At 42.9% G+C, this 21,695-nt stretch overlaps 1 protein-coding gene across 4 annotated transcripts in view; it reads left to right on the forward strand.

Annotated features, from left to right (window-relative positions):
- The first annotated feature begins 10,405 nt into the window (after positions 1–10,405).
- Positions 10,406–21,695, forward strand: part of LOC147436259 (HIT-type Zinc finger family protein) — a 91,049-nt gene continuing 79,759 nt past the window's right edge. For 3 of the 4 annotated variants that reach the window (XR_015185175.1, XR_015185176.1, XM_086489185.1), the window contains exon 1: positions 10,406–10,648. Coding sequence is in view for 2 of the 4 variants with exons in the window: in XM_086489185.1 (XP_086345311.1) it covers positions 10,575–10,648 (74 nt within the window). In the remaining 2 variants the exon portion in view is untranslated. The remainder of the gene's footprint in view (positions 10,649–21,695) is intronic. The other variant, XM_086489186.1, reaches the window with a different exon arrangement.

Genomic DNA, 21,695 nt, shown 5'->3' on the forward strand with positions numbered 1-21,695 from the left:
ACGAAGAAACAAAAAAATCAAAGTGCCACAATGTAAAATCTTAAGTTGGAAGAGAAATCCCAGCTTAATTTGGTACTTCACTCACATATATCGCCTATGGTACTAGAGCCCTAGAGGTTCCCAGTGTGGGCGCTTTTCCTTGAAAAGCAAAAAACCCAAGGCATACAAAATAAGTACACACATCAAAATTGAATCAATGTGAAAAGACTTTTTGGGGGGTCAAAGAAAAGGAAATAAGTCAGGCGATGATTTTATGAGCAATTTCTTTTATCGTAGCTTAACTATAACGTGTTCTAGGTATAGCCTCTAGTCAGCCCTCAAACATGAAATACTTGGCTCTCGCAATTAAACAACTTAATTGACTAGAGAAAATTGAGAAGCTTGCCCATGGTATTAATAGTTGACCTCTAGTGCCTTTCGACCATTAAATTAGCGACCCCATACTTGTTTAGTTTTTGACCTTTACAATTGTTAATGCGTTTGATTATATTACGGTTTAATTTTTATTGCTGACAAATTGTTTAATATTCTATTACCAATCAATTTGTATGCCTACAACTGCATATGCTATTTAATTGTATATGAGAATGCAATTACTATGCCAATTTTGTTTGATTTTGTAGTGACTAAAGAAGGGTAAGGACATTCATCTCAAATGCTCTTCCACCTCGACGAACGAGCTTCATCTCAATAGCTTTCGAGAATGGAATCTACATCAGGAAGGGGGGCATGTTTACCTTCACGGACACCCTATCACCTATACGGACGTCGTATTATTTATTTGGTAGAGTCATGGACCGGGCTTGTTGGTCCAATAGGTGTGTAGGTGATCGCCGATGAGAGACGCACCACTATTTTTACAGCAGTTTTGCAACAATCGGCCATTGTGGGTGCCCATGTATGAATGGGCCAAACTCTTATAAAATTTCCATTTGACCTAAAAATCCTCATTCTCTGAGGTGTAAGCTAAGAAGTGCTCTTGCTCCATCTCTGTCTCCTTCTCCTTCTAAGTGTGTGTGTATGCTAGAGAGAGAGAGAGAGAGAGAGTGATCCAGCATTGCGGCGACATCGGCGGTGGCGAGGTGGTAGAGCGCGGCATTGGCGACAGCTCCTTCATCTTGGCAGCACAGGATACTTCACGATGGAAGCATTGAGAGGTGAGTGACACACCATTGTTCTTTGAGCTTGCTAGGACTCTCTAGCTGTGTGTTTGTATCCTTTCGAGGCTCGCACACAGTGCACAGACAAGTTCCCAGTCTTTGACACGTACGGCAAAGAGTACACAACCATAGCAAAGACAACAACAAAGAAGCACTTAAATGCACTACCCACCTTATTCTTAACAATTTAAAGCAAATTGAAGAATGCTTGGCAAGCCTCTTTTGGAACATTAACAAAGCACTTTCCGTGCACTTTCTTATTACTTCCAAGCACCTACTAAGAACTTCTAAATCACAAGTGTTCGCTTAGCTCTTTCTAAAAACTTCTATGAACTTTCTAATCAACACTGAGCACTACAAAGCACCTCTAAGTAGTTGCTACACTGCTTTGTCACCACTTGCTAGGCACTTTCTAATCACCTCACAACACTTTGTAGCTTTTTCTAAGCACTTCAAAGTACTTTCTAAGCACCATTGACCACTATAAAGCACTTCTAACTAAATGCTACACCCCTTTTTGTACCTTTGCTTAACACTTTCTAACCCCCCCATAGCACTTTGAACATTAGGGATTTGGGAGGTCATTTGGAGGGCCTTATGAGGAGAGAGAAAAGGAGGCGCATCCAATGAACATCAAGCCAATGTAACATAGAAATAGGAAGAAATAAATCAAAAAATACAAAGAAAGAGAAGAACATGAGGTAAAACCTTGTTTTTACAACGTTGAAGGTATCTATATGTGGGCCCAGGGTCTGAATGTAGTTATGGTACTGAAAGAAAGCTCTACGATATTGTATCATTCTCCCACCACCAAAAGCTCTTGCTCCATCAACCAAACTTTCAAAACTGAATTTCCCTCCATTGGAAGCAAGTTCACGCTTTCTTCTACCACGTAGAAAGAGCCATGGTTTCTTCTTCTTCTTCTTCCCGCCATAATAGCTCTAGGGGTTGTTGTGCTCTCTCCCCAAAAAGCCTCGCCATTAGTCTCCCAAGGAGGCCAAGTAGCACCATAAGCTCTATCACTATCTCAAACTCCATCAATATAGATAGTCAATGGCAACAACAAACAATATACAAAGGTTCCTGGGTTCTTATGCAACCAAGAAGGAGGAAAAGATCCTCAACAACAAATCTATTTTGTTCAGCATGGAAAGCACGAATGCTAGATTTCAAAGTGGAGGCGGGCAAGAAAAATGTTAAGGAAGTTTTGGTACGACATGTCTATAGTCACTCTAATGTGATTGCTAATGGCGGGGATGTCTCATTGGCTTATCATCCTCGATGCAATTGTGAGTGTGTTCATAGCCTTCCATCTCTATTCTTACTTTTAAACCTTGTTTTTCTCTTTTATTTGTTTTTCCTTTTGAAGAGGTATAACAATATTAGTAGAACAAGATCAATTTCTCATAAGTTCTTCAATCGTTTCAGTAGTTAAACTAGGTGTCTTTCATTTTGTTGTTGTAATTGTAGATGTCTATCCTTCATCATACGAGGAATGGGAGCCGCTGGAGTGTATTACAGGTCTCATCTCTATAACCCACACTAACATTGGTGTTTTACAGTATGATGGAAGAACTAGCAAGAGTCTTGCAGATGAGGGAATTTCTTCTATGAGCATTTCTACTAGCTAAACCAAAAAAATCAAAAAGTTAATTTGGTTAAACTCCCTCTCCCTACCAATTGGATTTGTATTGACTGGCCAATCTTGGACACCACCATGTATGAGGCTCTCAGAAGCAAGCTGTTTAGGGATGTGCAAAGGTCCCTACAAAATCCAGTGCCCAGTAAATTGGTAAAGATTGCTAATTTTTGTCCTATAAGTTTATTTGTGGAACTATTTCGCACCGGCCACATACATGTTGCAAAAAAAATGCTGGTATATAAATCTCTAAATGCTTGCTTCTGTGACAAGCTGCTTGATAGAGGGTGGTATGTTAAAGAGGTAGACGACATACATTACGAGGTTGCACTGGACACTTTGGTGGCCAGGTACATGATCAGCACACAGTCCCTTCTCATCTCCTTCTGGTACCAATGCTCTCAAATTGTTGCAGGCTACTCTAAGTTTATTCCTATTGATCAAGAGTCTGGAGGTATCTGACAAAGAGCTCAACCTCGTGACAGTAGTCACAATAAGAGAGTAATGCAACCTTTTGCAACTTCGGCATGACATCATGGACGAGTCTGCGGAGAACCAGCCCTCAATTTTTTATTTCTTGATTGGTGGATGCAAAGTAATGCAACGACGGGAAAAAGAGATTGTCTATAGAGAGCTAATTGGCCAAGTCCAAATCGTGCCAATGTAGCTTGAATGAATCTATATTCATGACTTCCATTCCAACATTTCTTGCAATTTGGTTATGAAATGATTCCCACAATTTGGTTATATCTTTATTTGAATTGTAAGATGAGGTCTGTCTCACTACCTATGTCCCTTTGTTAGCTGGTAGTGTGATAATCATATACTTTGAACAACATATGCAAAGTTTAATGTATAATCTCTCTCTCTCTCTCTCTCTCTCTCTCTCTGCCTCTCTCTCTCTCACACACACACATGCACACACACACACACACACACACACACACACACACATTTCCATGGCACCACATTGAGAAGTACAAAGAATCATATTAATCTAGATAGCTAGCATTTTGGAGAGTATTTGTAAGTACAAATTCTGAAATAGTCAATGGGCTGAAATACAAATTCTTGAGATAAGGGATCAAAATGTCCTCTAGATAAAAGTCATGCTCATGAACTTCAAATGAGGCTGGGGAGAGAGTGGTGCCCGGTGGATTTAGCAAGCCCTTATGGGGTGTGTCATCTATCAACAAAGTGTTGATATCATCATGTGGGACATGGATTTGGAAAAAAAGGTTTATAGAATACAATACATTTGGTTTGGTAGGCTTGTAGTCGCCTTCAATGTAAACACACTCCTTCTGCAAATACAAAAAATCAAATTGCAAACGTTCAATTCACACTACGTTGCAAACCATATTTACAAGGGGATTGAGGTTTCTCTGCATCATAGAGGACCATATGGAAACTCGGAACGTTGGAAGTAGAAACTGTATAAATTCCTTAGTTCTTAGACGCACAATACATATGCGATTGCATATCCTGAAGTTATGCAGGTTAATAACTTCTGCGTGGGGATCATACGGCTCTCGAAACACAACAATCCGTTGACGTCCAAAATAATCAATCTCTGCAAACATTTTGTAAAACAAATAAGTAGCTAGACAATAGGTTGACTTTCAGTTAGACAATAGGTTGACTTTCATATTCTTTAATACAGGTTATCAATGGAACAATCATAGGGATGTCTAGCAATGGTCCATAGGGGTTTGCCTGCCATCGAGGTTGTCTTGTCCAGTGTTGAAATCCTGGAGCGTCTTCTCTTGTTCTTTTGTTGTTTGAGACTCTTGTATCTCCAGTGTTGAGGGCTCCATTGCACCTGAGTTTGCTTCTAATGTTCTATGATATGTTTGTGTGTTAGGCATAAAAGACTCTTGATTTTCAAGCTCAACAGGTGGAGGTGTGGCAGAGGTATGCTGTGCTTGAGGGTTAGAGCATTCTTTCTCAGTCCCTCCCTCTGCATAAACTTCATCCTTCTAAAACCCTCCAAGTGCAAAGGGATTTTCAACATTTATTTCTTTCTCATCCCCTCGATCTGTGTGATCTTGCTCTTGTGTGGGCTTCCCCTCATTTGGACTTTTCTCCTTTCAAACTCTCCCTCTGCAGCATTTCTCATCTCGGAAGTCCCTCCCTCTCCTTGCTCTTGTCCTTTCTCATTTGCCCTTATGGAATCTGTTTGCTACAATCCATCAATAGTCATCATTAAATCTACAATGTGGTCATCCAATAGGGTTTGTTCTGCATCCATGCTCACGGTATGTGAAATTGCAAGCAGAGGTTGGATTAGGGTGGCACGGTATTGGTGCAAATACTCTACGGTGTACTTCTCCAATTCACTCTGCAAAAGACAAAACAAAAACAAAAGGAACTGAGACACAACTTGGTCCAAACTGTCAACAATGAAATTCCTTTGTCTTCTCCAAGGTGTGTGTTTTTTCCTACAACCCTAATTCCAACAATTGGTATCAGAGCAGGTTTGCGTCCTTCTGAGCTTAGTTGTTAGCAGCTCCAGCACACGTCTACTCACTTTCTTTGATTTCTGTGAGCTTTGATGAGTGTTCACAGGTCGAAAAACATTTTGGGCATGCTCACAGAGCTCCATCTGCTCATATATTTTGTTTGAGCTCATTTCTATCTTCATTTCCACTGTAGGCAGTACTGTGCAGGCTATTTCCTCATTTTGTGTAGAATTTTTGTGAGTGTCGTTTTTTGCATAACAAGCCCCTTACAGTCTTCTACGATTTGTGCTATGTAGCACGCGTTGTTCCCGCTTCATTTCTTCTCTTTTTGGGCAGTTTTCACATTACGTGCAGGCATTTACCATGGTTGACAACAACACAGATGTATTCAAGATGTTTGATGGCTGAGGACAGATTGGATGGGAAACATTACCCTATGTGTGCTTACATGATGCAACATGTCCTTGTTTCAAAGGGCATTTGAAACATTGTGTAGAGCATTGATGTATGTCCTAGTTTTGAGGATGTTGCAGGCTTTGGTGGCAGGATTGCTGCTGCCAAAGCTATTTTGCCTACGGTTGAGCAAGCAGTTGTATCATACGCAAACAAAGCATATCTTGGTCTCACGAGATGTTGCGTTTGTGGAAGATTATGTTCAGCCCTTGTTGTCATGTACTAGAGACAATAATGTCAGCTCACATGACATTTATGACACTTTGTTGCCTCTTTTCAGTGGTGCAAATTCAAATGTAAATTCCAATAAAGCAAATGTACAGCCTATGGGGGTTTCTGAAAATGTTGTAGATCATCCTATTCCTTATGCAGATGTACATGATATACTTGATGAGGAAAGGGCTAAGAATGAGCAGGCTAGAGCTATGCCTAAATGTTGTAGATCATCCTATTCCTTATGCAGATGTACATGATATACTTGATGAGGAAAGGGCTAAGAATGAGCAGGCTAGAGCTATGCCTAAATGACTGGTGCATACTTTGTGCGACAATAAATTGGATGCACCTTTGTCTAGTCGTACTCGTTCAGGGTCTCGCCATGCATCTTATGCATCTGATTGTTATGCTTTGGATGTGTCTAGCTTACATGATGTTGAGGAACCTCTCTCTTTTGATGAAGCACAAAATTCTAAAAATTGGATGGTTGCCATGCAATCAAAATATGATGCACTTATAGAAAATAACAAATGGACTTTATGTGATTTGCCTTCTGGAAAAAAGGCCATTGGTATGAAGTGGGTTTACAAGTTGAAACGCAAGCTAGATGGTGAGATTGATCGCTATAAGGCTCGACTTGTTGCAAAGGGTTATGCATAGCAAAAAGGCATAGATTATGAAGAGACTTTTGCTCCCACTTGTCGTATGACTACTGTGCGTTTTCTATGGGCATTGGCAGTTCATTTTGATTGGGATGTACATCAGTCAAACATTGTTACTTCTTTCTTGAATGGTGACGTATTATTTGAGGAAGTTTATGTAACGCAACCTCACCATTTTGTCAAGAAGGGACAAGAGGATAGTGTGCAGATGTAAGAAAACTTTGTATGGGTTGAAACAATCTCCTCATGCTTGGTATGAGAAGGCTAACACTCATTTGGTCAAATGAGACTTTTGTAACAGTCCAACAGAAAGCACATTGTATGTAAAGCGTGAGGGTGATGTGCTTTTCATTGTGGTTCTTTATGTGGATGATATCATGATCACTGGACCAGTTGAGAGACATATTGCAGAATTTAAGACTGATTTGAACGCTACTTTCAAGACAAAATATTTGGGGCTGTTGCATCATTACTTGGGTTTATAGTTTAAGCAGTGTAATGATGGTATTGCCTTGTGTCAGAAAAGTTACATAGGGACATTGCTATGCAAGTTTGGACTTGAGGATTGCAAACCTATCGCCACTCCCATGGAAACAGGTTTGAAATTGAGTCTTCATGATGCTAGTGATCTTGCCAATGTCACTCTTTACCAAACTGATGTTGGTTGCCTCATTTATGTATGCAACACGAGGCCGGATATTCAGCTTGCAATCTCACAAGTCACCAGATTTATGCATAGCCTAGGGTCTAAGCATTGGAAAAATGTCAAGAAGATTTTTCGCTACTTGAATGGCTCTTTACATCTGGGCTTGTTTTATCCCAAGGGCAATCATTTGTCGCTAGACTTATATGCTTTTTCGGACTCAGATTGGACTGGTTGTTTTGAAAAGCGATTGTCCACGAGTGGTTTTTGGTTCATGTGGCAGTTCATGTATATCATGGTTTTGAGCAAGAAGCAACCTATTGTGGCCACTTCTAGTTGTGAGGCTGAGTACAGGGCAGTCTTCCACAACTATGGTTGAGTGTGTATGGCTCAGACGCCTTATGGTTGATTGGGGTGTTGGACAAGACACTGCCAACACTATCTACACTGACAGTCAAAGCCCATTGGCATTTGTGAGGAACCCAGTTTTTCATGCTCGCACAAAGCACATTAAGGTGCATTACCACTATGTCAGGGAGAGGCTTTTAGTAGGAGAGATCAGCTTGGCTTATGTGCTAGCACAGGACAACTTTGCAGATCTTTTCACAAAGGCATTATCTTGTTCGAAGCTTTCCGAAAAGCTTTGGGTTTACTCCCCTTTGTGAATTGATCATGTCCTCAGGGCATGGCACTTCCATTTACTCTATGTGCTAGCTCTCGTTCACCGCATCACTCCCAGGGGATTTGTTAGTATATACATGTGGTAGTGATGTGCGAAAAAACATTTAGGACCATTGGGGCATTTTTTCCCTCACTAGGAGGTTTTTCCCCCCGTGCATTGTATATATGCCCATCATTCTAGGGCTTTCTATCTTTCCATTGCACACTAAGTAATACACTCTATGTTGTGTGCCTTGAGCTTCCTTCGTCTTCTCCAAGGTGTGTGTGTTTTCTTGCAACCCTAATTCCAACAAAATTGTCCTATTTACCAACCATTTGCTCAATTGCGGCCTCATGTTTACCCTGACCCACCTCCCCCTAGAAATCCACCCGCTGATTCTTTTGACAGGAAATAAAATTTTGGTGGATTCAGGTCCTCCGTGTGTGCCATATGTTAGGGCCGGAGTAACCTTAGTCTTGAATACCCAAGGGATGCATCCGGATATGAAAAAGTGTAACTATTTGAACCTGACTCCATGTTCGAATTCTACTTAACATGCTCCACCTGAACACTGTATATGCATATTTTGTGCTATGAAGTTGAATGCAAGCTGTTCTTATGTTTTGTCTATGCGATGTTGATTTGGTCTCTTGAGCCTTACTTTGTGTGTGATGTTTTTATAAGTTCTGTGTTCTTATTCCGACGTGACACCCGGGTAGCAATATACATCATGCCCAAAACGCATATGGCATAACCAAATCTCTCTCAAGCCAAAGAGACAACTGTGCTCCACTGAAGCACAACCTGTATGCCTATATATCCATGTTCTTATCTTCGTCTCAGACCTATAATGAGGCTGGAGAGCTATGCTTGCTCTATCTGTGTGTAGTCGCAATTAGAGAGCTACACTCCTACTATCTCAAAGTCGTGTGATGGCTACATTGTGGGGAGTGAAAAAATCATAAATAGCCAAAATCTCTCAAGATGTTCTCTCTCTCTCTCTCTCTCTCACACACACACACACACACACACACACACACACACACACACACACACACACCTGCTACCTTCGCTCTATCTTCTTCTTTGTGAGGCCTCTACTCACCCCTGCTCCGTGGTGCATGCTATGGTTTGTTGGCTAGTCATGGGTGCGGGACGCGGTTGGGACATTGCACACCATGTTCATTTATGGGCAAGGCCTTGGAGCACTCTGCATGCTAGTCTGTGGTTTACCTTGTTAGATGCTACCAAAGCATGCTACCGGCATTTGCTCTACCCTCAATGAGCGACAACACGGGTAAACAGTCCCTGGTAGGATGGGACTGAAGGAAAGGTGGCAAGAGTGTGCAGGGCTTGCAAGATTTGGAGGGAGACAACAACCTGATGTGGTTCTGGCTGCCTTCCCAGGGCATGCATGCACCAATGCATGAGAGGCAGTGGTGGTACATGGGTGAGTAATCGAAGGTTCTTGCACTAATTAGTTGCTCAGTTTGCAGAGAGAAGAAGAGAAATGGATGTTGTGCAGAGGCCCTACTGTAGCTATCCTCAAGGTAACCAATACGTGGAATGGTGAAGCATTCTAACACTCCAAGCGCTAGGGAGGCTTGGAGGGAAGATGGCTGCACAAGACAATAACAGATGGGTGATTGAGCAGGCCAAGGTGGCTTAAGCGATGCTGCAGGCTGCAAATTGGCACCATGAACACCTTTTAATTTTTTTGAAGCATTGTGTAGGCCATAGTGAACTTTCACCTTGTTGACAATTGATAAGCTCCCATGACAAGAAGATACGACCTTGACTCTTAACACATTTCTACCTTCCTAAATCTTTGAACAATTTTGTGCTTCTTTCCTCTTTCAAAGGTCTTCAATTTTTGGGGAAAGTGATTGCCCTTTTTGAAGTAGTTAAAACTTTGAGACAAAACACTTGGTTGTTGGACATTCCGTATGTGTTTATACGTGTGAGCGAGTCGGTCCCAGTTTGGTTGTTGTGTACTTTTGTAGCCATGGGAAGCAAAACATGGCAACATTTAACAATGACAATTGTAGGCAAACACAAACTAACCACCTCATCAATTTCCTAGAAATATGAACAAATTGTAGCTATGGCACCTTGGTTAAAGCCATTCATAAAATTCCTTACTAGTTTCCTTTAAAATAATTTTATGGGCCAAGCATGCAATTGTACATACTGAAAATGTGCACATACAAAATAGGCATACCCATTGCTTGTGCATTGTGCTCGAGGTGAGTTGTGTCAATATGCGGATATTGCTATTGAAGAGCGCAACTAAGTGCCGTGAATGTGAATCGTGTGTGGATAAGGAGGCAGAGAGCCATGGTATGATGGTGGGTCCAAACATAGAAAAAAATGAGAATTGTGTGGATAAGGAGGCAGAGAGCCATGGTATGATGGTGGGTCCAAACACAAAAAATGAGAATTGTGCCACTTGTCATCCACCACATCCGCCTATATGGAGCTTTCAGGGGGCAGTTCGAATCCCCCTTATGTGGAGCTTAGGTTTACTTTTCTAACGGCTAAAATTGCGGGATGTTAAGGCGGCAAATTCCTACCCTTGATCCTCAGCGTCCTAATAATTAGAAATTTAGAATTTATGTTGCAGACTCACGTCACCTTCTTCAAGGATTCCAGTATCCAGCTCCTTTTCGCAAGGTGTTATGGGTCCTCAGAAATGCAAAGTCTGCGAGGATGCTAACTCGAAATACAAATGCCCAACGTGTTTACTTCCTTAGTACGTGGCTTCTTCTCTCTTTTTTTTTTTGGGTTTTTGTGTGTGCGCCCGAGAGAGAGAGAGAGAGAGAGAGAGAGAGAGAGAGAGAGAGAGAGGTTCAACCGTGAGCACCAGCATATCAGAAATTGGGTGTTGCGGTCTCAATGCAACAGTTACGGAAGTAGTGGAAGATATAATCTTAAACCTTGGGTTGTGAAAATAGGTTGACTCTTCATGATCCAGGCATTCGTTTGAATAGGTCAATATATGTGTAAATGCCTTTGAATAGGCCATTCCGTGTGTAGGGACTGCTTGTTGTTATGAGCAAGGCAGAGCAAATGCAAAGATGAGGTCTGTGGAATTTCATGACCTTGGTTTCCCCAAGGTTAATAGGGAGGCTCCTTTGTGTATAAAACTCATAAAGGAAAAGAAGTTTAAAGTTGTTGCATTGACAACGTGGGTGTGGTCAACCTTATACTGCTTTGTGCTTAAGCAAATGCTATGATTTTGGTTACATCCTAATGGCTTAGGTCACACATTCCAATCGGTCCAATATTCCAGAAATAAAAGCCTGAAGAGAAGGGAACTGCGAGGATTGCAGGTTGAGCATAGTTTTCTCAAGGGCAAGGATCCGACTGAGGGTAAGTGCCTCATACAGATTGCAAAGGTAGTCCCAAACCTCTGATCGAAATGATATAAGCAATGAAATCATAGAATCTGCGAAGTTGATGCAAAGGTAGGAAAACATGATGCGGTTGATCTTGTTCTAGATATCAACCATGGCGTATGTAACAACCGATGATGAAGTACCAGATCCAATAAACAATAAGCCAGCTGAAGAGCTAGGAGTCGTTGATCTAGAAGTAGTAGTCGAGGAAGCCGAAAGGACGATGGGCGTTGTTTGGGTCCATAAGGTAGCCCCACAAGTTTTTCGCCATTGTTAGAGTTTCAGATTCCTATCCGGTGGTGGTTCCAGTATTTCCTTGGAGAATATTAGGGAGTGAGGACTGTTTTGTGGTTGTGCCCGACCGTACTTGAGGTAGACGTACTTTCTTGACAGTGCATTCCACAGTGTTGCCCACCCGGTAGACCCGCATGGGGCGGGACCCCTGTTCCTAGGGCTTCCCAAGGTCAGACTCTCTAGTGTTTTGTAGTTTTTCTACTAAATATGACAATATGTAACTTTTACCGAGTTATTAGAATTTTAGTCCATTTATTCCAAATTGTGGGGTTCATGTAGAGGTAAGGCAAATTAAAGTTTTCTCTATACGTGCAACTCTCTCCCCCTCTCCCCTGCTGGTACTTTTGGCATATTAGATTAGTAGAGCTTGCCAACATTTGAATCCAATGCACTCTCTCTCTAGCTTTTGTGCTCTGGCTGTCACGTGACACATCCAACCCTATGTGTCAGTGGACAAGCTACAACATGATTAGGGTTCAGTTCAGTCAAGTCAGTCTAGAATAGGAAGTGATCTGACACTTTTGTGAGTCTGTTCGCAGACCGTGCATGTTCAGACACTTAGATTAGATGCATATCCTCTGGTTGCACACAACATGACCATCAGATTCCATCAAGAGCATTTTTATAGTGCATAGACCTATTTTCCCTATTTTTGACATTTTTCACTTATTATTTTTAAGTGACTTTTGTTGGAAAGTAGGTAGGGCAATTTTACTAAGTTTGTATAAGTAGAAACCTAGCGCTAGCACATTCTGGTAGAAGAGACAGTAGGAGCACACGCTCAAGAGGCACCTTCTCATCAGGACCCCCAATAGCATGGCCTAGCGTTTTTGCAACTCAGCATCAAGCTAGTGTTTTTGCAAGAACAGATCAGCCTTGGCGATTTTGTAGTGCAGAGGAGCTTTGGCATTAAAACAAACAGAGCAGAACCACTTCACGACAGCAGATCAGCCCTAGCGTTAGTGGATTTTATCCAGCAGCAGATTTTCAACCCTAGCGTTTTTGCGTCTGCAGACACTTCAGCGTTTTTGCAGATCTTCGTGACGGAATCCCCACAAGCATCAGCGTTTTCAGTTTTCAGTAGTTAGCGCCCGCAGTAGAACCCTCGAACCTCGTAGATCTCACCATCCCGCAGCAGATCCTCGCCGCACGGTCAAATCCAACGTAGTTTACAGTTTTAGCCCGGAAAACGTGGATTTCAGCATCTGCGTTTTCAGCGTGTCGTCGTCGTACCGTCGTCATCGGCATTGTCACCGACATAGAGTCAGAATTCAGCAGATAAAGATTTGCAGATTCCAGCCCTTAGCATTTTCAGGTTCCAGCCCATCTCGTCGTGGCCCTCATCGTCATCGACATCGTGGCAAGTCCAAGCATTGTAGAGATTTGTACAATCATAAGTAGACAGCTCTCGCCATAGAGAGTGGGGCCTTCGGAGGAGGGTTTGACAACATTCTAGTGTTGTATTGTTCTCTCTCTATCTCAGTCTCAGCACCTTCATTCACAGTGTTCATCCACTTTGTTTGTGTCCATTGTACTCTCTCACTAAACGAATGGAAGGCTCTACCTTCCGTAAGTAAAAGGAACCTTGAGCACAGTTCGGAGCACTCATCTTGAGCAAAGTTCAACATTCATTCCGCTGCACCTTACATTGGTATTAGAGCTTTGGTAGTTTTCTGTATCACTCAAGGAAAGAACCACAAGAATCACAAGAATTTTTTTTGCTTGTTGAGGTCGTACGAACCCAAGTTCACTTCGGCATGTCGATTCCTAATCGTGTTTTTGAAGAGTGACAGGAATCCCAAGAAGGAAGGGCTTGTCTAGACTCCCCTTGTGCCTCTTTTCACTCATTGAGAGCGGACCGTGCACTTAGCGGCCGGCCAATGGACGTGAGGTGGAAAAAAGCAACCTTGGTGTGAGCGCAAGGCCGCGAAGGGATGCGCCCGCGGAAAAGAGCATAACTCGGGTGAAGAGAAGATCCTTCTCTAACACAGATTGCAAGGGAAAGAAGAACCTCAAGACCTCAAGAACCTCAAGAACTCAAGCACCGTAAGAACCCAAGACCCACAAGAACCCAAGTTCCTCGTGAACTTAAGAACCCAAGACCACAAGAACCCACAAGAACCCAAGACTTCAGTGGATGGCCATCACTCGAAGCGGAATGGATACTTCGCTTGGAGGTGATGAGCATGAGAGAGGCGAAGAAGAATTTTCCCCACCAGGAGGTTTTTTTCGACCCTCCCCCTTCCCCATCTACGACAAGGATTGCCCTAACTCATATGGAGGCTTTCGACAAGAGGATGATGGACAAGGAGTTTGCAGAAAGAAGGGCAGGCGTAGATCGTGATTACGAAGAAAGAGTGGCAGCCATAGAGCGTAAGTACGACTTGGAAGCCAAAGAAAGGCAAGCCAAATTGGATCACGAGAACAAAGAAAGAGAAGCAGAATTTGATCGCGAGAATAAAGCAAGACAAGCAATGAGCGACCGACACATGAAAGAGTTCTTGCGACTCTTTTCTATTGTGCAGCGCAGTTTGCACAGAATCAGGACTCTTAGTCTCTTCTTTTCCAAAGCACGACACACAAGAATTACATGGTTGGCATAATGATTTGGATGACACTGACAAGCATGATGATTTGCATGAAGATGATGTGATTGTTCACAAGGATGTTGTGTTAGTTGACACTTTCTCTAGTGAAGCTGGCCTCATTGCAGATTCGATTAATCACGAAAAACCGATCTTGGCTCTCAAGTCGAGGTCAACAGAACCCCCACAGGAAGATTCGATCAAACACGAAGAACCGATCTTGGCTCTCGAGCCTAGGTCCAAAGAACCCTTATAGAAAGTACTATGTGTTTGAATGATTAGTCAGCACGCATTGTTCGAGTGTTTCATTCGTGATCTTTTCTTGTATTTTAGTCAGCGTCTATATGTGATCCCTTTTCCTAGGCATGACATATTGTACGTTGAGCACGTTTCACTCATGGATGAGCACGGATGTATACGGATTATTCATGAAAAACTGAAAAGTATGCATTCAAGGAAGTCACATTCCATGTCTCTTCCTTGGCACGACACATTCGTAGAAAGAGCACAAGAAAGTATGAGCACCAAGCATAGGCATTTCCGTTGTGAATTGCCACAGTTGATTGATTTAGATTAGAAAGACAAGATTCGATCTCATTGTTTGTGTGTGTGTGGTGAATGGTTTGGTACTCCGTCTATTTTGTTTATCTACATTGCATGCACAGTCTTTGAGGAAGACGATATTTTTTCCACTCACTTTACATGGAATAGGTATGTTCATGTTTTTGTGTTGGAAATGGTTTCAGGAATTTTGAGCCTTGGAGATTCTTGAAGAAGGTAGATACATGACTATCGACGAAGTTGAAGCATTGAAGGAACTACAGAAGATTTTGTGTCGCTTTTGGCGCGGCCCAAAGAAGAAGACTTTGCAGACCTTTATGAAGTTCAAGTATCACACGACCCACACATCATAGTGGGCTGACGAAGAGTCCTTTTCAGGATTCCGGATGCTATTGGCGATCTCCCTCGACGCCATACAGTTCGGTACCAGTACCTCACTTTGAAAAGGAGGGGATGTCACGTGACACATCCAATCCTATGTGTCAGTGGACAAGCTACAACATGACCAGGGTTCAGTTCAGTCGAGTCAGTCTAGAATAGGAAGTGATCTGGCACTTTTGTGAGTGTTCGCAGACTGTGCATGTCCAGACACTTAGATTAGATGCATATCCTCTGGTTGCACACAGCATGACCATCAGATTCCCATCAGATCCTATCAAGAGCATTTTTACAGTGCATAGACCTATTTTCCCTATTTTTGACATTTTTCACTTATTATTTTTAAGTGACTTTTGTTGGAAAGTAGGTAGGGCAAATTTACTAAGTTTGTATAAGTAGAAACCTAGCGCTAGCACTTTCTGGCAGAAGAGGCAGCAGGAGCACACGCTCAACAGGCACCTTCTCAACAGGACCCCCAACAGCATGGCCTAGCGTTTTTGCAACTTAGCATCAAGCTAGCGCTTTTGCAAGAACAGATCAGCCTTGGCGATTTTGTAGTGCAGAGGAGCTTCGGCATTAAAACAGACACAGCAGAACCAGTTCACGACAGCAGATTAGCCCTAGCTTAGTGGCTTTTATCCAGCAACAGATTTTCAGCCCTAGCGTTTTTGCATCTGCAGACACTTCAGCGTTTTTGTAGATCTTCACGATGGAATATCCACAAGCATCAACATTTTCAGTTTTCAGCGTTTAGCACCCGCAGTAGAACCCCCGAACCTCGTAGATCTCACCTTCTGGCAGCAGATCCTCGCCGCACGGTCAAATCCAACGTAGTTTACAGTTTCAGCCCGGAAAACGCAGATTTCAGCATCTGTGTTTTCAGCGCGCCGACATCGTCACCGACATAAGAGTCAGAATTCACTAGATAAAGATTTGCAGATTTTAGCCCTTAGCATTTTCAGGTTCCAGTCCGTCTCGTCGTCGCCCTCATCGTCGTCGACATTGTCGGCAAGTCCAAGCATTGTAGAGATTTGTACAATCATAAGTAGACCGCTCTCGCCATAGAGAGTGGGGCCTTCGGAGGAGGGTTTGACAACATTCTGGTGTCGTATTCTTCTCTCTCTATCTCTCAGTCTCAACACCTTCATTCTCAGCACCTTCATTCACAGTGTTGATCCACTTTGTTTGTGTCTATTGTACTCTCTCACTAAAGGACCGGAAGGCTCTACCTTCCGTAAGTAAAAGGAACCTTGAGCATAGTTCGGAGCACTCATCTTGAGCAAAGTTCAACATTCATTCCGTTGCACCTTACACTGGCGTTTTCTCTCTCTAGCGATTTTCACTGCTCCAATGTTTTCTCTCTCTACAATGTTTTGCCTTGGGACCTTATTCCCTCTCTCTAGCGCTGATGCACTCCTTCGCTTTCCCACCCTTTGCTGCAGGTTGACTTGCAGATTGGCTACGCGTGCCCGTTCGGTGGGGGGCATGCTATAAAAGGATGTTTATGAGGAGATATTCTGAGATTAATTGGCTGCTCGGTCTCGAGAGGAGGTTTGCTTGTGGTTGTAGACAAGATCATCACCTGATTCACCCTTTTCGCTACACGTTTGACATGGTATCAAAGCCATGTCACGCTCTCGTGTCAGATTGATGATTTGTACGAATATTTGGTGCTAAAATTTCGTGACGAAAAGAGACCGTTTGCTATTTTTCTGTTGGTTTTCACTCAATTGGGATCGAGTTTAGATATAGTGGGTTGATTAGAAGGTTTCTCTTCATCCATCCTGACCCAGCCTAGTCACATGTCCAAGTTCTTCTACACAATGGAGAGGGGTGATGATTTTGATTTTTAACTCGGTTCATGATGAAGAAGTACAACGAGAGGAAGGTCATGATGAAGCCAATGTAAAAGAGGACTGGGGAGATTGGTGCTAGTTCTACTCCTGCGTTGGTGATCAACCAATCAAGATACCTACTCTTCCTCCCTTTTCCTTGGATCGGCAATTGAATAGGGAGAACATGCCATTTGGAAAGCGACCATGACGGCGGTTTTCAACTCTTACAAGTTTGGAGGTTTTGTTAACGATAACTTTCAAAAGCCAGAGGATTGAGCGGAGAGAAGCTATAGGAGTGTGTCAATGCTTGAATCTGATCATTTATCGTCCTCAACAGTAAACCATCGATCATCAGTTACATCCGATTGATAAAGGATGCGAAGGAGATTTGGGATCCACTTTCATCTTTATATGATCGAGTTTCTCTAATGAAACGGATTGCTTTGGAGGTGCAATTGAGGACCGTGGATGCCAAGTAGTTATCCATGAGGAATCACATCAACAAGATGAAAGAACTTTGACAGGAGATACTTTATGTGGGAAAGCTGAATAGTTCTGAGGACATGGCCATCCAACTTTTGGCCCAGTTACCTCCTGGATGCCAAGCAGTTATCCATGAGGGATCACATCAACAAGATGAAAGGACTCTAACAGGAGATACTTTATATGGGAAAGCTGAATAGTTCTGAGAACATGGCCATTCAACGTCTGGCCCAATTACCTTCTCGGTATTCCAATTTCTATTCGTTGTTGATTACGAGTGGCATATTGAATATTATTTCTTGGGACAAGATGTTCTAATGGTGTTGGACCGGGAGGAGAGGTTTAATGTGGGAAGAAGTCAGGCTCTGAGGCCTTGGCTAGCTCTTTCCAACAACAACAAGAAGCAAAAGGGTAAGCATGCTTTGAAGCCAGATTGGCATTGCACTCATTGTGGGGAAAAAGCCCATTATTGGTGTGACGGGTTTTAGGGTTAGGGTTCTGTATTGAGGTCATAGGCGCATTGGATCAATGCGTTCGTTTGGCTTGTCACAGACTCACTCTCCCTAGGAAGGTGGTCCATGCCAATCTCAGGGTCAAAGCCGGAATCCTCTGTGCCGAGATCAATTTTCTCTATGTGGTATTGTCACGTGCACATCTAACACTATGTGCATGTGGACAAGCTATCTCAGGTCTAGGTTTTAGGCTAGCTTAGGAAGTGTTTTGGCACCTTCGTGAGCCTGTGAGCATGCTGTGCATGTCCAAGCACTTAGATTAGTTGCATATCCTTTGGTTGCACACACCATATTCATTAGCATTGCATTCAATACCCATCATGAGCATTTTACAGAGCATAGAACCCTTTTTTCCAAAAGACACATTTTTCACTTATTATTTAATAAGCGAATTTTGTTGGAAAAGTAAGTAGGGAAAATTGCCAAGGCGTTATAAAAGAAACCTAGCGCTAGGAGTTTTAAGCAGAAGAGACAGAAGAAGTTCAAGCAACTTGCAGTCTTCTCTCCTTAGCAAGACCAGCAGAAGACAGCCTAGCGTTTTCAGCCAACAGCGGCACCTAGCGTTTTTGCTACAGATCAGCCTGGCCTTTTCAGTTTGCAGATCTAGCCTAGCGTTTGCAGATTCCGGCGCTAGATCAGCCAAGCACATCAGCGTTTTCAGTTTTCATTACTTAGCCATTGCAGATGTAGCCCCTAGCCTCGCAGATCTCACCTACACGTAGCAGATCCTCGTCGTACCATCGAGTCAGCCAATGTTTACAGTTTCCGCCCGCTGTTTTCAGATTTCAGCATCTGCGTTTTTAGCGCATCGTCGTCGAGTCGTCGCCATCGCCATCCTCGTCGACATAGTGTCAGAGATCGGTAGAAAGTCAGCGTTTTGCAGATTTCAGCATTTCAGCCCTAGCGTTTTCAGTTTTCAGCCCGTCCTCGTCATCGTCGTCATCATTGTTGTCGACACCGTCGGCAAGTCCATTGCATCTAGACCATTGTACCAGATTTGTGCAATCTATAGCATAGACCTTTCTCACCATAGAGAGGGGGTCCTTTGGAGGAGGGTTTGAGAACCATTGGTGTCGTATTCTTCTCTCTCTGGCTAAGAATAAATGCTTTATATGCGAGTAGCCTAGTCACTTTGCTACAGATTGTCCACAAAGGAAAAGACCAGCTGACTCAGATGATAAAGAGGAGACTCAGATGATAAAGAGGACAAGAAAGGAAAATAGCCCAAGCCCACGGCAGGTTTAGTGCCAAACATGGTGGGTGACAGGCCAAGCACGGATGCCAGCGAATTATGCAGAGCATGGGGTAAAGTCAGAGATCAAATGGCACTTATTTTGGTGCCAAATCGAACTTATCTCACCAGAGTTAGCTATGAAGTTGGGCATCAAAGCTGAAGAGATGGTGTACACGGCAGAGGCAAGGTTGGCATGTCCTGGCCACTCAGAGTGTGTTACTCCCATTATTGGAAAGTTGCTTCTGCATATTCAGTCATATGTGGACACAAAAGAGTTTTATATCATGTCATTGGAAGGGTGCGATATGCTATTGGGAATCCCGTGGATGTTCCGTATACATGGAGTGTTGGATGTCTTCAACAAAAAGATCACCCTTCAGCATAGGAGCAAAACTCAATCCTTGATGTAAAAAAGGGGAGTCTTTCCTATTATATGTGCTTCAGCTATCACTTCTGTAATTAAGAATCATCTTTCTGCGTACTTGATTTTTGCACTTGATGTTTCAAATAGTTGTCAGTCAAATTAACGTGTTAGATAAAGAAAGTCAACATTTTTGCGAGAGTTTAATGGATGTTTTTTTGACTCATTACCGTCACAATTGCTGCCGGAGAGGCTTGAGGACCATGCGATAGATTTGTGCCAAGGTGTAGCCCACCAAACAGACCTCCCTACAAGGTTAGTGCGGCTCAGCAAAAAGAGATTACGGGCAAGGTTGAGGAGCTTTTAGAGAAGGGGTTGATTCAACGTAGTTCTTCACTTTTTTGCCCCAGATTTTCAGATTACATGGCATGCCTGAGACGATTGTCTCCGACAGGGACCCTAGATTTACGAGTTTGTTTTGAAAGGCAATTTGGGAGAACATTGGCACGCGGTTGCAGTTCTTGTCATCGTTCCACCCGCAGACTGACGGGCAATCTGAGATTGCCAATTCAGTGGTTTTAGATTTATTGAAGTCTTATATCTCGGATCAGAAGACTCAATGGGAAAAGTACCTACCTTTGGTGGAATTTGCCTACAATAACACGATACACTCTTTGACGGGGAAGGCGCCATTTGAGATTGTTGAAGGTGCTCCGAAGGTTCCACCCTTCCTAAGCACGAAAGATAAGATTTTTGAAGCGGATGGATATGCGCGAGACTTAGATACGGCTTTTGCCAAGGTTCGCGAGACTTTGTAGAAATCTCAAGAACGACAGAGAAAGGCAGCGGATCGCCATCGTCGCGACTTGAAATTGAAGGAGGATGATTGGGTGCTCTTACGTTTTGAGAAGGCACGCCTGAGAAAGAAAAAAGGAAAGGAGAGGCTTTTTCCAAAGCTTAGTATGCGATACTACGGACCTTTCCAGATCTCTGAAAAGATAAATGATGTCTCCTTCCGACTGAAACTGCCTGATACTTGGAGGATTCACAATGCATTTCATGTGAGTCTCTTGAAACCTTCTAAAGGTGATGTGCCTGATGATGGGGAGCCTGATGAGAAACCCGAAGTGGAAGAAAACGAGGAGATCCTTGTTCTTGAACAGATTTTGGCACATAAGGATACGAAGAATAAAGGTAAAGTTCGAAGGCGGTATTTGGTTAAGTTCAAGAACTATCCTGCATTGGATGCGAAGTGGATGGAGGAGGAGGACCTAGCAGATACTCCTTAGATTGTGAAACTTTACCTTGAGGCTTTTGGTGTAGCATAGCCTATTCCAAATGGAACCCAGAATTCAGCTTGGCCGGAGATCTGGTTCAGTGGGATGCATAAGAGGGGAGTTACTCTGTTCCTTTGTCAACAGATGCCTCGATTTTGATACTAGAGTCACTGATGTCTCTTTGAGCTTCAGGGATACTGAGAGCTGACAGTATTCTGCTGTATGACTTTATGAAATGGAATTCCTGATTATGATACTGATTTGTTCTTGACTTCTTTTAAGTGCAGGAACTGATAGACGAAATGACTGCAGCATTTTGGTCTAATTGATCTCGAATAGACATGGTTGCAATAGGGGTTAGTTAATCGGATTTTAAGTGCAGGAACTGATAGACGCAATGACTGCAGCATTTTGGTCTAATTGATCTCGAATAGACATGGTTGCAATAGGGGTTAGTCAATCGGACATCGATGAGGTCCCGATTGGATCTAGATGCGATTGCTAGCTGCATTGCCGATAAATCATGGTCTAAGATCCGAATGAATGTTGAATGTCATGTGATGTCGTGTGATGTGACTGTCGGTTGGTACATGTGCTAGATGTGTGTTCCTAGTGCGTAGGGACTAACAGTCCGTGTCTGCTAAGACAGTTTATGGCTTCTGTCTGTTTTGCAGGCGTAATCGAGGGCGATTACAATGGTTTCAAGAGGGGGGTATGCACAAAGTGATGATGTGGCTGCCCGAGAGGAAATCCTAACCTTGACTGTTGCTGAAAATCCTAAATCTGGAAACCCTAACCCTAAAACTTGCAAACCCTAAAATCTACCAGAAACCCTAAAACAGCAGAAACCCTAACCCTAAAAGGGCAGCAGAGCAGAATTT

The sequence above is a fragment of the Adiantum capillus-veneris genome, chromosome 18 (assembly GCF_014529385.1).
Source record: "Adiantum capillus-veneris isolate H3 chromosome 18, ASM1452938v2, whole genome shotgun sequence".
Taxonomy (NCBI): Eukaryota; Viridiplantae; Streptophyta; class Polypodiopsida; order Polypodiales; family Pteridaceae; genus Adiantum; species Adiantum capillus-veneris.